This window comes from Struthio camelus, chromosome Z, assembly GCF_040807025.1.
Source record: "Struthio camelus isolate bStrCam1 chromosome Z, bStrCam1.hap1, whole genome shotgun sequence".
Taxonomy (NCBI): domain Eukaryota; kingdom Metazoa; phylum Chordata; class Aves; order Struthioniformes; family Struthionidae; genus Struthio; species Struthio camelus.
Genome location: NC_090982.1, coordinates 3,181,236 through 3,198,137, shown reverse-complemented (window position 1 = coordinate 3,198,137; position 16,902 = coordinate 3,181,236). Strand labels below are relative to the sequence as shown.

The 16,902-nt window shown below is 39.6% G+C and overlaps 2 protein-coding genes across 2 annotated transcripts; one reads left to right on the top strand and one right to left on the bottom strand.

Annotated features, from left to right (window-relative positions):
- Nucleotides 1-496: 496 nt before the first annotated feature.
- Nucleotides 497-1,306, bottom strand: LOC104145353 (tetraspanin-36). Its single transcript, XM_009676829.1, has one exon. It carries the CDS (start codon nucleotides 1,304-1,306, stop codon nucleotides 497-499), a length of 810 nt encoding a protein of 269 aa, XP_009675124.1.
- A 10,994-nt stretch (nucleotides 1,307-12,300) lies between these two features.
- Nucleotides 12,301-15,760, top strand: LOC138064382 (uncharacterized). Its single transcript, XM_068926576.1, has 2 exons — nucleotides 12,301-12,513; nucleotides 12,906-15,760. The coding sequence occupies exon 2, from the start codon at nucleotides 14,845-14,847 to the stop codon at nucleotides 15,541-15,543; it is 699 nt and encodes a 232-aa protein (XP_068782677.1). The 5' UTR covers nucleotides 12,301-12,513; nucleotides 12,906-14,844; the 3' UTR covers nucleotides 15,544-15,760.
- Nucleotides 15,761-16,902: the final 1,142 nt, after the last annotated feature.

Below are 16,902 nucleotides of genomic sequence, written 5' to 3'. Positions count from 1 at the left end.
AGACTTAGTCCAAAGGAGGCAAACTACTCCAAAACAGAAGTGTTTCAGAATTGCTGCTACTTCTCACAGCATAGTTTCCCAATGTACACAAATCCTAAATTCGCTCTGGCTAGCCAGAGATTAGTTATGATGTGCTTGTGGATCTAGCAAATAGTAATCCAACAGTTCAGGTCATAACCTTACACTATATTCCTATGCTCTTGGGCAAGGCATGCATCTACTTACAACTTTTTTATTCCCCTCAGTAGTTTCACATTTACACATATTGAAGACTTTCCTGACTGCATTGAGGCTTTTTGTGGGTTGCTTATTGAATAAGATTAGAAGAATGATCTTTTATTCTAATATTAAATTAAAAAAACCAGCAGTGATAGAGTAGTTTGGTTTATACACAAATATATTTAAAAAAGAAAAGTTTGCTTTCAATACAACTGTAAGTGATACAAAACCAAAGAAACCCACATCCAGGTCAGTGGCATCAGCAGCATATGAAGGCCTATGAGAAGGTAGCTGAGTCGAGAATTCGGAGGTCTTGGAAAGGCTGATGCCTCATGAGGATGCCATTGCTGAAACCAGCCAACAGCTCCAAGATACTTAGCACAGTACAGCACCAAAACACATAGAGCATAACAAAGTGTAACTGGTCTTCCAGCTTCCTCAGACAACCCTCCTGAAAAAGCTGCTCCAGCTGGCATAAGTCTCCCCTGCAGTGAGAAAATTTCTCCTTACAACAGCTTTTAGGGACACATGCTTTCTCAGCTGGAAGATCCCAAGAAACAGTTGCTGCTGTTACCCAGTCTGTGTAGTTTTGCACCCCACAACACTGCAGCTTCCTCTGGATTTTGTCCACAGCCCTGCTGCCAGGATTCTCAGAATATGGCCCACTGTACTGATAGAAGAGGTGACCCATAGTACTTTTCAGCTCAGAAGCCATCCTAGTAGAGTAGATTTGTGCCAGAACAGCTGAAGACATTTCCAGACAGAGAAGTATCAGCAGCAAGTACATGAGCACACCTTGCCGATAACGGGAGCTCTTAGCAGAAATAGAAATAGCCAAAATACCAGTGGGCAGCAGAACAATTGCAGCTGCAATTGCCAGCCAGCCTGGAAGAGGCAAGAAAGACTCCTGAAGAAAACATTCATAGTTCTTGTACATCAGAATCACAAAGGCTCCACCAAAGGCTAGAGCTGCAGCAGCACCCCATAAAACAAGACCAAGGAACATCAGCAGAGTTCGAGCAAAGGATCTAATCCAGGAATCCTCAGAGCAATGAAAAGACACCACAGCAGCTCTAACCCTCCTCATTCTGCTCACCTCCTTGGAGCCCAAGGCTCACTACCACCATTTAAGAAGCCTCCACCCTACTCTCCAGGTGTAGCAGATAACACCTCCACCCAAAACAGGTATAAAGCCATTTAATGAGACTTCCTCAGCACAAGGATGTTGCAGCATGGACTATTCACATCTTAGCTCAGCTACTGCTTGTTCGGTGTAGCTTGCAGAAATCAGAAGGCTAATGAAGAGCTTGCTAATGAAAAGTTATTTATTCTGTTGCCAATAGAGACATATTTGTTTGAAGGCTAAGCATAGCTACAAAATGAATACATCCCTTACTTTGCTTACATTCACGTAATAGAGCTAAACAGAAAGAAATAATGAAAGTGTCAGTCAGCAGCATGGGTCTGGACTTAAACTATGCAAGTGACAGGGGTAATCCAACTATAAATCCTACAGCAGCAGACAAGATGGCAACAAACATACAGGTCAGTGAGGTTTGGGAAGTAACAGTTTAAGCAGAGCTATTCAATCAAGGAGCTTCATAGGTAACGTTTACCCAGATTCTTTACCCTTCACAGAATGCTTATGGTTCATTAGATTTTTATGAGTGATGTAATGATATTATGTTAATACTTTGCCCTTATTTACTCAGCAAGTAGAAAGCTTTTCATGTAGAAAACTTCAATTACTCAAGACACCTGGATGAAAAATCCCTACTATTTTGCATTTGCATCCCCTCAGTTTGCACTAAGTGATTTGACTAAGGGCTATAGTGACTATACAAACAGTAACCACTGTATTAACTTTTCTTTTATGCTTGGAGAAACTGAGTTGTACACATACTAAAAGACTTGAGACTATTAACATCACTCATCAGCTAACAGAAGAAAGATATTTCCCAAGCATGTGATACAGAAGAGCCAAGTAAGATAGCAAACCTATGTACAACTTGCCAGTGCCAGAAACTCCAATTCCAGGTCTGTCAATGGCTCCCTGATTGTCTTCACGAAGCCCCATAACATCTTTCTTTCTCAAGATTCAGAATAGGACTAATGCTATAGACAAACCTACACAAGTGAGAATAAAGATAAACCATCCTAATTTTCAGAAATGTAAGCACCTGCAAGCCCTTCTAAAAATTAAAGTTGGTGTTCAGATACCTGGAGCCCTTAAAAAGTCTTAGCAGAGCTGATGAGCCCACAACTGTTAGGCATTTGGTAAGGTCTTACTATTGTTGTATGTCATATGCTTACACAGATGTTGGGCTGATCCACATTAAAATGTGTTTCTATATGCTATATAAACATCTAATTAAGGCTAATTTTTTGGAATGAGAGACTTGGGTTAAATTTTCAACCTTGCCATTAACAATAATTAATATGCAGTGATTGACTTGTTAAATGTTCTTTCAAAGCTGTTCTAGGATGTGTGTTTTCCTACAATTCTTCTCTGAAATCTGCATCCACCCTCATTCCTTTTCAGCTTCCTGCTCTCCCTAACCCTTGAGCTTTGGTGGTTTCAGTACCATTTACATATTCTCTTGAATGTCGTTTTCTGATTGCTGTGATCTGTATCTGGCAGTAGCAGAAGGGAGGAACAGAAAGGATTTCCCCTCATAGCTTCACACATAGACAACTTCACAGATTTAACGTTTCCACAGTGAATAAGAGTTTAAAAAAAAAAGTATGAAAAAATATTGTGAGGAGTAATGGCAAGCTGGCTGCTTACTGCTAGTTTGTAAGCTTTGTGAAAACAGTGCACTGACCTGTCTCTTTTACTTTTTGCCTTCCGTCATGCTTATAAAACTTATTGAAATATTTCAGAATTGAGTCAAACTCAAAGTAAATAATGTTGTATTATGCAAGCTTTTAAATACATTAGAAAGGCTCAGACTGCCTACAGGAGAATTTCTCCGCATCTCTTGTTCCTTTCAGGCAGTGTAACTGCCAACACCTTCCTGAATACACAGAAGAAAATTTCAATGGTTATGGAAGCCTAGAGGCTGTCATATTTCCCATTTACCTGAATCTGACTCTGTGAACCACTGTAATGCCTTTCGTTACTTTTCTCTTACAGCTGCGGGAGAGAGCAAGAGAGAGGAAGCCGCTTTGTAAATGGAGGTGTTTATGTTGCAACAGGCTCCAACACATCTACTCATATCTTTGGGCTCACTCAGCCCTACATGGAGAGCTGTGAGATTACTTGCAAGAACGGGCAGCCATGCATACAGAGCTTATTCCAGAGGTCAGGACTTCCATGGAAAATAAGCAGACAGAAGTATCCATGTTCCTGCTTATCCTTCAGAGGAATCAGAAACAGCAACATTAAAAATTAACTTAGAACCAGTCTCCAAGGCAAGAGCTCTCAGTGCCTAGTGCCACCTGGGAGTTGGAGTGTACTTAGCATGATGTAAGAAGAAATTGCCACGGTGAAGATTAATATTGGCAGGGTTGTCCAAAATGCAGTCAGTAAAAGAGAGCTTCTGCTCAACGTTTTTGTTGTTGTGTAAAATAGGCAATATAAAAGAAGAGCAAGAAAAGCAAGGAACTGGGCCCTGAAGTGCCCAAAAGACATAACTGGCACCTTTAATAGCCCTGCATTTGTGCTAATTTTACCTGCATGTGCAGCCAAAACCTTGGCAAAAGCAGTGAGCAGAGATACCCATTAAAAGGCAAAGAGAAGGTAACATGACAAAGAGAATATTGGTAGAGTAGAATAGGAATGCTCTTCTGTTTTCTTTCCAGTAAAACAGGGTAAATGCTGTGCTTGCTTTTTCTGAAGTTATATCTGCTTATGAACTGATGAGTATTGAAAGTCAAATGTAGGTGTAACAGATAATACATCTTAGATAAACTACTTTCTCACACCTTACTGAAAGTATAATCCTTCAAGTTAATAAAATGCCAAGTGTGTACTTTTTGCATTCATTGTTGTAGCAAACTAAGATTAATATTGAACTCTTCTGATGAGCAAAGAAATTCAGAGGTTTCTTCCACACAGGTCTGGCACCTGGGACCAGAGATGTGTCAAGTCAGCACTGTGTTTTTGTAAATGCAACGTAGGTAGAAGATTAGGCTCATTTTAAATGACATGGACCGTCATATGGATTGATCAGGGAGCACATCTGAGGTCTTGTTGTACCCATCGGTAACAGTTCAAATTAGGATGACGAGTTGCTCCATTTGGATTTGTGTGAGCTAGAGGAGATCAAAAGGCAACAGCAGGAAACTTACATGGGATCAGAGTGCAGTTAGACAAACCCATCTAAGTATAATATGAAACTCATACAAAATAAGATAGTGTCTCAAAGCCAGACCTCAGTCAATACATATATTGTCACAGTAGCAGAAAAGAACCATAAAGCTGCCTTAAAACAGCTGGCATTTCCTCAGAAACCCATGCAGAGATGAAGTTATTGTATCTGGACCTTTTCTGTCCATTGCACATTTGTTTGTCCACTTCACAAAGTTAAACTGCCCTTGAACAAGCTGGGCTTGAGGATTTAGAACATTTTTTAGAGCTTTTGTTAGATTAAACCATATCTGTTTCTAACGTCATTGTAGTTTATAATAAGCAAGGGTGGAGTGCTTTAATCCCAACTATTCAATGGGATTAGTGGTGAGAAGTCAGAAAGTAAATAGGAAAACAAACACAGTTTTTCTGTCAATCTCACCCAGCTCAATTTTTTATATTAAACTTGCCCTGCTACCCTGCACCACTTCCCTTCCATCTGGCAGCTGGAAGCTACTGTGCAGCTCAAGAGGGTCAGCAGATCAGAAAAAAATTATTAAATTGTTATCACTGGTATCATTTTCTCCTTCACTGACCCTGACCTCTGACCTTGGCTGTGTATCTTTCTAGAAGAGAACAGAGTCCTCATATTATTTATCATGATATTCCAGTTTACAAGGAAAGCCCTGGCTGAGTATAAAAGTACAACAAATAAATTGTAATATTCAAAATTAAAACCGTTGAATCTTCCAAATCAAACCATCTGAACTATTGACAGACAGTCAAAATGCCATATAACAGGATGACTTGGTAACATGCCGAAAGCCATTTTTATAAAACCTGAAAGCTCCTAAAAATTCTACTGACTCTTTTGGAATAAAAATTTATCTTATGAGACATGCCATATTACAAGATCATTCTGACAGCCCTGATGTGAAGAGGCTGAGCAAATCTGATTTGAATCTTGATTCTACAGTTTCTGCCGTACACAATTGATTGCCTTAATTACCAGGGTCAGGTGATGATGCATTGCATGAGACTAATATCTTTCACGGAAAGCTCGAAGCAAGCAGAGAAGGTATGATTTCCACCTCCTATTCATGGAGAAAATGTACTCTTCACAAGTACCGGATTACCATTGTGCATGTTTCCGCTAAAGCCAGTCGGATATTTACCCCTGCCTGCAATTTCTTTACCACAACTGGCCTTTTTCATAATTGAAGAACATCATCAAATGCTTTCAGAGGTTTTGTTCAGTTTTGCTTTTAATATGGTAGATTTCCACTAGTATTGAAAATATTGAGAATCAAATGTCAAAGGTTTTTTTTCATGCTTCCCTCTTTTTCCCCTTTTTGAAATAAACACAATATGGCCTATCAAAAAAGAATTAAACAAAAAATCAAAACTTTTCTCTGCATTTCCATCATTTGGAACTTCGGAAGTTGGAGAAGATTTTTAAAGATAGAGAATGGAAAAAGAAATTAAAATGAAAAGGGATAGTGTTTTTTTGACAGCCTTTATTTTATTTCAGTTGATAGTAACAGATTCAAGGAAAAAGTACTTTGTAAAATCTTCAAAAAATAAAGAAAAGACAGAACAGTGTAAAATTCAATTTACCCTGGCATTTCAAGTGTTTAGTGAGTTTTTTATTATTTTCAATGATCACTAGCTACAGTATTTTTTTATGTGAATGCAGTGTTCTTATTTGTGTTTCACACTGTATGCAAGATATCTGGGCACTTTTTGAAGTTTTAAAAAGATTCTTAGTAGAAAGCAGACACTTTAATCAATAACTCATGAAAACAGTTTACATGATTCTCTGTAGGGAGAAAGTCAGAAATGTCTGAAAATATTATTTGGAAGTTAGTAAACTCTGTAAAAGCCAGACAAGAAGCCTATATTTGTCAGAACTTCCCCAGAATTAAGCAGGGATTCTTCTCTGCTGAATCTCCTCAGAGAAAGGAATCCTTGTAGGATGCATTTTTCTCAAGAGGAGGTTTTCATCCAAAACTTGGACTCCAGCTGGGTTAGCATTCTCTCTGCTGTTACCCAAGAAACCCCCAGCAAACCATGGCAATGTTGTGGATGACACCCATGAAAACTCCTATTTGTGATCAGTTTGCATCATGTTGTGAATAAATCTAGTTGCACAGCCTAAAATCTCTGCCATAATGTAGTCACTTCCAGGACACCTTAGAAAGAACAAAAGTGAGAAGCAGAGATCAGAGAAGCCTTGCATGTTATCAGTTTGCTTAGGTTACCATCTCATTCCTCACTCCAATCACATTGCTGTTCTGCTCTCCTACATAATGAGGAGAAATCGGGATGATAACGCTCCTTGATGAAGCAGTTGCATTCCTGAAATAAAAGAGCACTGAGAAAAATTGAGAAAATTAAAATCCTTCTTTTAGGTTTATGTTTCTCTCTGGTTTTGATTCTCAAAATTCAGTAAAACCAGAGTAGGGACCCATGTATTAGAAAACCAGAAGGAACCATAGTAATTAGGTAATTTCATCACAGACTTTGCAGTGGGAGCAACCTTCACAAAGAAAGGGGCCAACAGCTGTAATAAAAGACCTTCCAGCCTCACTTGCTTCACTGATCTTAAATTACTAGTATCTAGCTGCAGAGTTTAGAGGATCTAGTCTATTTTGCCCACATTTCTGCACTGTGCAGAAGCAAGGGAAAAGGCAGCACACAAAGCAGAAAAGAAATTGTGAGGGTCCACTTTTTAAGAACAGGAAAGTTGTTAGATGCCAATAAATGGGAACTTCTAGCATGGAGCCAGTATAGAAAGTCTCAGAGTTTTGCATGCAGTGGGAGTGGGAACATTTTAATCATTCCTATGAGCCTCGAGTCAGCTCCTTCACAAAGTATCCCTAAAGGCTTAAACCAAAGTTGTAGACCAAACTTCCACACATCCGGGGTAGGAGGCGCTCCCACAGACCACCCTTAGAAAAATGGCCCAGGTAATAACAGCTGGTAAGACAGAGATATCAGTGTAACAGTGTATGTGAAAGGACATCTAAAACTGGTGGGGGGGGAGCGGGGTTGCCCAAACTGGTCATGTCTAAGAGGAAGATTATTGTCAAACAGGTTCAACAGTAAGAAGGCAATTAGAAGAAAGGGACATCCTAAAAAGCAGTATGAAAGAAGCAAGAGCACTTGTATCAGTGCAGAAGAGAGCAGCAAACATGTCCAGCATGACAGCAGACACATGGTCAAGATGGAACTGATGTGAGGTCGCAAACATGGCACTGTAATCTGGAGCCAAAGCCAATGAAACAACCTCAACTGTTATACCAGCCTGGGATTTGTTGCATGACCACGCAATGCTTTGGGAAGTAAGTTTTAAACAAATAGCTAAACTGGCATTGCTAAAAATAATACAGCAAAACACAAAGGAAAAAGCTATGAGAACGTGGTGGACCTTCCCCAAGTCTACTTTGTTTCATAATTTTCCAACAGTAAGAAAATCCTCATTTGAAGCTACTGTAATGTATGCAGTACTTTAAGGAGGGCGTTAAAGCCCACTAATTAGGGAGACCATCTTTCTGAATGCAGTCCTCTAAACCTAGCTTTTCATAAAATCGACAGAGACAGAATGATGAGGAGAATAAGTAGAGGGACAGGTGTGTTAAAATCCTTGCAGATTTTGTTTAAAACAGCATCTTTTGAACTAATCTTCGTAGCATATTCTGTACCCACTTTCTCTGAAAAAGTTTTTGTATTCTGAGCAGTGTAAAGTTCACTAATATAACTAAAAAAATCGACCTATCCAAAAACTTTGCGTAGTTCCTGACTTCATCCTCATCACTTTTACACTAGCCTAGCCTTTTTGGGGCCTTTACTGGTTTCAGTGAGATTTTAGTAGAGTAGGCAAAAAGGAAATGCAGCACGTTAAATTTTATTTCTGCTGTGAGATTAGCGGAGGCTGAAGCAAACATGATTAGCTTGTACAAAACATGAGCTATCTTGAAGTGACCTCTGGAGTTTTGGATAAGAACAGGCAAAAGAAATGCTTTTCTCTAATTAATTAGTGATATTTTGTGACAGGTTGTTGCAGTACGAACTTAATAGCCTCCATCATGAAAACTGCCAAACACCATTGCAACTGATACTAAGGTGCTTATTTCATTTATGGACTCATTAACTCCCCCAGCTCAAGAGCTTGAGCTATAGTGCACAGACTTTTGAGAAAGATAACCAGTCTAATGAAGATACTGCATTTATTAGCTCTATTTTTCTGGTTTTTTCCATTTAAATTCCCATATTTTGGTAAATGGACTTTCTTCTAAGCATCAAGCCCCAGTCAAAATCTGCTTGTCAATGTAACTTTTCTTCAGAGAATCACAACATTAAGAATATAAAACTAAACATCAACTAATAATCAGGAAATAGATATATCTTCATTTTAAAGAGACTTTGGAAGGAAAGAATTTTAAAATGTTGTATTTATATTTATATTTCAGTTAAAACCAAACTTGTATCTTGCTCTGGCAGAAACAATCACATCAGTAAAAGTAACAAAATATATATATAGATTGACTTATAGCAACCAGAAAGTCTTAGATGAATCATTTAATTGGGGAACATAGATAAATAACTCCAGCAAAAGAATTCTACATCAAAAATTTTATATCAGGAACTTTTGCCGTTGTGACATTAACTGCATAATTACGTCACGTTCCTGCCCAGGTTTTTCCGCATGCACAGATGCTCAGTGTGTATGCAGTATAAGATGCTTCTGGGGCATACCGGATCTGCTTTTCAGGTGCACTTCAACTAAAGTGTATGTATGCAATAAGTCTAACATTTCCCAGAAGCATCAGATGTCCTGCGTGTGAAGGATATAGCTGACTGGAGCACACACTGTAGCAATACAGAAGATTTCCAGAGGGTTTGTCACACAGTGAGAGGCAAGGGAAAGAAGTACTGCTTCCTCAGAGTTTCAGATGACCAGAAATCTCTTACCCAGACATATGGTGACGCTAACTACATATGTGCTACCAGTATTTTCAAAGTCGCAAATCAGTGTCAGTTGCCAGAAGTTCTAATTTCTAATCCTAGATCTTGTCCTTAGAGAACAGAGACTTTTCCATAAAACTTTCTTAATTTCACTCCCATTCAACATTAATTTCACTGCACATTTCATCACACATGGGGAGGAGAAAGCTTTAGGACTATATGCTCATATCAATATGATGGCCAATGCTTGATGCTAAAAGCATCTATGATTGCCTTTAATTGAACACCCCTGACACAAGAAAAAAGTCATACTAACAGATGTCTTTTCATTTGGTGAATTGTCAGTTATTTCATACATGATTGAACAGCTTGAATAAGCTAGAGTGAAGAGCTATCTCAGTCCTGCAACTCTTCTCTCTCTCCATAAACCTGGACGTTAGGTTCCATCTCTCCAGAGGGAAAGATACAAGTCTCAATCTTGTCTGGATGCGAAGACAACTGTATCCAGGTCTCACTCAGCCTGGATGAGAACTGTGGGAAGGAAACTGCTCTCTTCCATGTTGACATCACCAAGCACACACATAGGTGGCTTAAAAGATAGCTTTTGCCGCTGCCTTTTGAGCAGAGCACCAATGGTCATGTTAGTAACACTTTCCAAGACCACTGGCTGGTGCTTTTATTGGTTGGTGCCACACTGTGACCCCCAAATGTGCGACATTTTAAAGGTCAACTGGTAGCAATGTTTCACATCCCCTGGGGATATTTTACCTTCCCCTGAGGTAACAGTTCCCATTCCCACTCCTGCTTTCCCCTTTCACGCATATCATCCAAAAAATCAAGTTCCTTGGATGGGTCCCATTCAAACGCTTCATTAATGCCTGCAGATAGAGTAGCTATTTTTACATTTTGCATACTAATCTGCTTTTGCAGGTGTTTAATTTCCAATTCATTTTTACTGCTGTCTGACCCCTTTAAGGTCTGCCTATGTTCCTTTGAAGTCTGCTGAATTACACAGTTAAATCCCTTCATTTATTTTGTAATATACCTTTTCCCTTTCTAGCCTCCACTCTGTTCTGCGTCCTGCTAATTCTCTGAAACCTCCTTCTGGGCTACTAAATGGTTTTGCTTTTCTAATGGCAGATCAGTTTCAATTTCCTTAAGGGCCTTTCTTAATCCACTATTTCCAGACTGCAGCCACTCATTTTTCTGCCATTACTTCAGCACAGTCAGCACAAAATATTTTAACAGCTTACCATAATAACCCACTAACAAGGGAAGTCTGTCCTTAGGTTTCAGCTCATGAACCCCAAAACACTCTGGAAAGATTTGTAATACACTACCCATTATTCCATGGACTGGAGTGACATTTTTCTTCTTCAATGGAGTTGTACCTACAATCCATGCCATTTTCTGCTGCACAGTCATGGTTTTCCTTAGCTTTTAACATTCCCTCTTTCTTACAGCTTATATCCATCCTGTTTCCCCTTAAACATGACACATAAATTATACAGTCATCTTTCAAATATGACAGGAGTATTCCAAAAGATTGCTTCAAGAAAGAAAAAAAAAAACATTTAGCCTGGTCCATGCCTCCCTGGGCTTCACCCTCCAATAGAATTTTATACAAATTAAAATTTTTTGATATCTTACAGGCAGACATGAGCAAGGACCAAGAGTTTTAGAACATTATTCTATTTTGATCTACCATTGTGTAAAAATATGTATCAACTGACCCTCCATTCTTTTATTCTGGTAACCATTTCTCCATTCATACCCAGACAATCCATTCCCCATAAGGATTTTAAAACAAAAACAAAAAACACTTTATCTAACATAATATATATATATACATGTGTATATATACATCTAAATAGAGAGAAAGATTTTATATATTACTGCACTCATACCTAAAAGATAGATAAACATTCACACATAAGTCGTTCACAGATACAGGAACAATACTTGGAAGGCCAATCTCAGTTATGTACTCTAAAGTAGCGTTCTTAACAGCACATCAATTGCTTTAGATACTTAAAAAGTGTGTTCTTTGGCATTTAGTTTTTTCTAGGTTTTACACAATTCTGAAGTCTTTGCTTACTCAAACTACTGACTACTGCCACTTACAGACAGGACCTGATTAACAAGATCCTTGATGTTCTACACCTATTTGTTTCTCAGTTTCTTCTGTTGGCAAATTCAGCAGAACAACCAATCTTTCAGCATATCAGCCAGGGCTCTGCTGGAGAACTACCACCTCTTTCGACCTGTGGCTTCTCAGCTAGCCTCTTTCAGAGAGTTTGCCTGTATGATTCTTATGTCCTTGCTTAGAGTCCTTTGAGTACCCTCAACTCTTTTCCCCGTCTTCACCCTTTTATCCTGGGGACTAGATGTATGCATTCCTATAAGGTTTGAGGTTTTGTTTTTACTTAACTCCTTATCAAGCAAGATAGTCAGAGAAACACTTGTTTGGGTACCCAAGGGAAACACCATCCAGGTTTCAGGTGCTTCCAAGCATTCCTAGAAATCACAATTTAAGTTCTGCGGGATTTTAGCACAAAAATCTTAGGACTTCAGTTAGCAGAAGAACTAAAGTATTGATGTTCTAAATTTTGGGCTACATTCTGCTGAGGTCTCACTGATTAGTGAAATGTGTCCCACACCTTTTGCATAACTATCCCTTAAGCTTCATGAAGACAAGATGTTAAATTCCTTCATACTCCACTGACATCAGTGTGAAGGGTGGAAGCTTGTCTGTTTGAAATTCAACAGACGTGTTTAAGGAAACCTGGTTTCCACTTTATCAATGTTGCTTTAAAGTGACTAGTCAAGCAAAGAAGGAAGACAAGTCAGACTCTTTTTCAGCAGGGGCACTAAGAGCACATGAAAATTCTTATTTCTACTTCTGCTACAGACACCAATACGATGCTGTGGAGAAGATGCTGTGCGCTGGTCTCTGTAGAGAACTGACAGCACATACAGAAGATAATCTTCCAAAAAACTGAGCTTTGTGACTTTTTAGTACTACCTGAAGAAAGGTATGTGGGACTGAAGGCTAGTATTTGTTTTGTTTGCTTTTGGAGGGAATGTTTGCTTGTTAATACTTGGGAACATATTGCTGAGGTTACTGCAAGTTTGAATAATTTTGAAAAGGAAAAGTGTTTTTTTCTATCTCTCTCTCTCTTTTTCTAGAAGTCCAAATGTGCTCTGCCACCATTGCTAAGAGTGATATCCCTGAAGGCACACTGCAGCTAAAAATGCACAGCCCTTGAGGGAATCTTTATGTTGGTCTGTTGTTTTGCTATGCAAATTCAGATTAGATGATTGACAAAAATTTATTAAATGAAAGAGAGGGCTTTATTTATTTGCTTTGGCTATTACATATATGCATATATGTATATATATAAAATCATATTATTCTTACCCACAGGGAGAAGCAACTTCTGTTGAGACAGTCATCACGTATTGCTAAGTCCAGAGAGTGTATGCCAATAGTCAGTACTATTAAAAGTATCTTAAACTGAGTCTAACTGATCTGAGAAGTTTAAGACAAGGGAAAGAGAGATTAAGACAGTAGAATTGGAAGTAAAGACTGCTAGACAACATGGATCAGTACAGCAACCCTCATCATCTTTCAAAAGAATAACAAAAATTAGAACTCTGTTGGTGGAGAGTAAGACTATGTCTTGTTTTATGCATGCATGCAGTGGACAGATCTGGTGAAAATGTTTTGTTATCAGCTTTGCAATGTGTACAAGACTACTGTGTAGTCTTCTCTTGACAGGAGAGTCAAAGGAGTTATAAATCATCATGGACTGTTTTGATAATGTATTCAGGCACTTAAAGCACCCAGTGAACTCAAAACTATGGTGATATTTAGTCCATGAATAGGTGTCTCATTTCAGTATTATTAACACTGTGATAAGTGAAGCACTTCTGATGACAAACATTAGAATTGCTGGTAGTTTTTTAATGATAGATCTACTGGCTCATTTGTCAGCATAGATACTGACTCGGATAACTTGGCAGCCTCTCTCCACATTCAGAAAAGGGAACACTAGGCAGGCATCTGTGTAATTAAGACTGATTATCTTATATTGCAGAAGGGCTACTCTTCTAGCCATTCTGGTAAAGCCTGGTCTGTGAGTATAGTTCTAAGTTTGTTTACATAATGAACATCTGCACAGAATTCTGCTATCATGGTTTGCCAGGAATTTTTTTCTGGGAGGGAGCTGAAATATTTAGCAATTTGATCAGTCTGGTTTTTTTTGCCCCAGGGAGGATATGAAATTGTGTCAGATTTTTTGTATATCCATATTTAGGTGCTGATTTGGCAATTCAGACAAACTTATATATAGCTTAAATGGGACCTTGTGATCCTGCTTAAAGTTTATCAGCGCTTAAGAGCTTACCTGCTAGTAAGGTTCTTTAGAACAAGCCTCTACTCACAGAAAAAACAGTCAACCAAATTCAATCAGTACATAAACGGATACTATCTTTGGAAGTTTATATTTCTGCATGTTAATATTATATAGACCAGTGATATTTGTGCTTTAAGTCACTGAGGAGGGCCTTCATACACCAAAAGGTGGCTTGCTTTTTCAAATCCATGTATATCTTCTGTAGATGAATCCTAAACAAACACTCCTTTTGGTTTTCTTCTCTCACTTGGAGGCAAAAAGGAATAACTTGAACCTCTCCTTCCAAATTTCCTGTGAGTAGTTTCACTGAAAGGTTTACCAGCAAGTCACTGTATTCACAGAAGTCTCAGGAAGAAATCTGTAAACAGATAGGTAGCATAACTCTACCCAACGCCACCACAAAAAAGTTCTTGTTAGTGAAATGCTTGATTTGCGACTGGATCTACTCCTATCAGCACTTGGATACTGGTGATCTCATGTTGGTTGTACTCTGCGGTCAGCCTGAAGAGTTACACTAGCTAGTAACCATAGGAAAGAAGTAATGCTGAGGGAACTGTGCAGTGGGTGTTGTCTGCGTGGATTCAGCAAGGCTTTGGACACTGTCTCCCATCACATCCTCCTAGGTAAGCTCAGGAAGTGTGGGCTAGATGAGTGGACGGTGAGGTGGATTGAGAAGTGACTGGATGGCTGGATGGCCGAGCTCAGAGGGTTGTGGTGAATGGCGCAGAGTCAAGTTGGAGGCCTGTGGCTAGTGGTGTCCCCCAGGGGTCAGTCCTGGGTCCACTCTTGTTCAACGTATTCATCCATGACCTGGAGGAAGGCACAGAGTGCACCCTCAGCAAGTTTGCTGATGATACTAAACTGGGGGGAGAGGCTAACACACCAGAAGACTGTGCTGCCATTCAGAGGGACCTGGACAGGCTGGAGAGGTGGGCGGAGAGGAACCTCATGAAGTTCAACAAAGGCAAGTGCAAGGTCCTGCACCTAGGCAGGAATAACCCCATGCAGCAGTACAGGCTGAGGGTTGACCTGTTGGAAAGGAGCTCTGCAGAGAAGGACCTGGGAGTGCTGGTGGACAACAAGTTAAACATGAGGCAGCAGTGTGCCCTTGTGGCCAAGAAGGCCAATGGTATCCTGGGCTGCATTAGGCAGAGTGTTGCCAGCAGGTGGAGGGAGGTGATCCTGCCCCTCTCCTCAGCCCTGGGGAGGCCTCACCTGGAGTCCTGTGTCCAGTTCTGGGCTCCCCAGTACAAGAGAGACATGGCACTCCTGGAGAGAGTCCAGCGGAGGGCTACCAAGATGATTAGAGGGCTGGAGCACCTCTCCTATGAAGAAAGACTGCAAGAGCTGGGCCTGTTTAGCCTGGAGAAGAGAAGATTGAGAGGCGATCTCATCAACGTGTACAAGTATCTGAAGGGGGAGTGTCAAGAGGATGAGGCCAGCCTCTTCCCCGTGGTGCCCAGCAACAGGACAAGAGGCAACGGGCAGAAACTGAACCACAGGAAGTTCCATCTGAACCTGAGAAAAAACTTCTTCACTGTGAGGGTGACAGAGCATTGGAACAGGTTGCCCAGAGAGGTGCTGGAGTCTCCTTCGCTGGAGATATTCAAAAGCCGTCTGGATGTGATCCTGGGCAATATGCTCTAGAGGACCCTGCTTGAGCAGGGAGGTTAGACTAGATGATCTCCAGAGGTCCCTTCCAACCTAAACGATTCTGTGATTCTGTGATTCTGTGATCTTTGATGCAAAAAGACATCCTTTCACACTGTTTTAGTAGTTTTCAAATCAAAACAAGGTATCTGAGTGCATGGGAAAAAAGCCTACTGTTACAGGCACTTAATAAACATTAGTTTTTTTGAATTATGAAAAGATCCTTGGCTGAAGTCAGTTTATGAACTTGTATAATATTCCATGTTACTGAGCAGAATAAGATTCATGCTTTCCTGTGTGGCTGTGGTGTCTTGATATAGATATAGCTCTTCTCTTAATTTTTCCAGGTTTTATAGATGTAACAACATGAACCTCAGTGGCATAACTTTGGATTTTGGACTACTCTGATATGGTATGTCCCCTCCTTTATTCAAAATAATTCATATATTTGAACAGATTTCTGTATAAGTTGGCAATTGGATGCGTTACCTATACAGCAGAGACAACAAGTGGTTTTGTTTCAAAAAACAGTCAATTCTCTTTCCTTGCAGTGCTCAAGTCAAAAATGCACACACTGGAGGACCTTAAAGCCTTAAAGTAAAGTTGTTCAAATCTTGTGATCAAATCTTGAACCACTATTTAAGACTTCCACCTGCAGTTCTTAATGATAGCCCAATGTAATTAGTTTCTTTAACCAAAACCTTGCCTCAGATCACAATATGTTCCACTTACACTGTAGAAGCAGTTGCTCCTTCCTTTGTTTCCCAAAGGGAATTTTTCAGTTTCCTGAACAGATCAGTAACAGTCAGAATGAGAAATTACGGTCCTTCTAACTATTTGCAACATTGGCAGCAGTATCTAGAACCTGCCCTTTTTCTTAAATGAACAAACATAAAAGCTAGTGGGAAGATGAAGATGAAATCTCCCTCTTATTTGCTTGGAATAGTCTGTGTAAAGTCTATATAATCTAAAGCAGTCAAGACACTGGCCAGAACCAGACTACAGAACGTGCAAAGATTGCTTGAAAGCCCTTAGTGCTGCCTACGTACCTAAATGAATGAAGAAAGATGGCTGCCTCATACTCCACAGTGTAAACACCTGGATGCTCAAGATCTCAACTGAGAGTCAACCTGTACTCATCTGTATTTGTATATTCTTACTGAATTGCTAGTAGGCACCTTCCACATTTGGACAAGAATATGACTTCTCAGCATACTTCTTCATGTTAAATATAAATCTTCATTACTGCCAAAGACTGCATATTAATTTCATTTTATTTGTCACTCTTACAAAATATATATGATGGACATATAAGGTATCTGAACAGCTCTAGAATTTAGGAATCTCCAGCTCTAA

Coding starts and splice junctions, on each gene's coding strand:
- LOC138064382 (XM_068926576.1), top strand. CDS start 14,845: ATGAAGTTCAACAAAGGCAAGTGCAAGGTCCTGCACCTAGGCAGGAAT.
- LOC104145353 (XM_009676829.1), bottom strand. CDS start 1,306: ATGAGGAGGGTTAGAGCTGCTGTGGTGTCTTTTCATTGCTCTGAGGAT.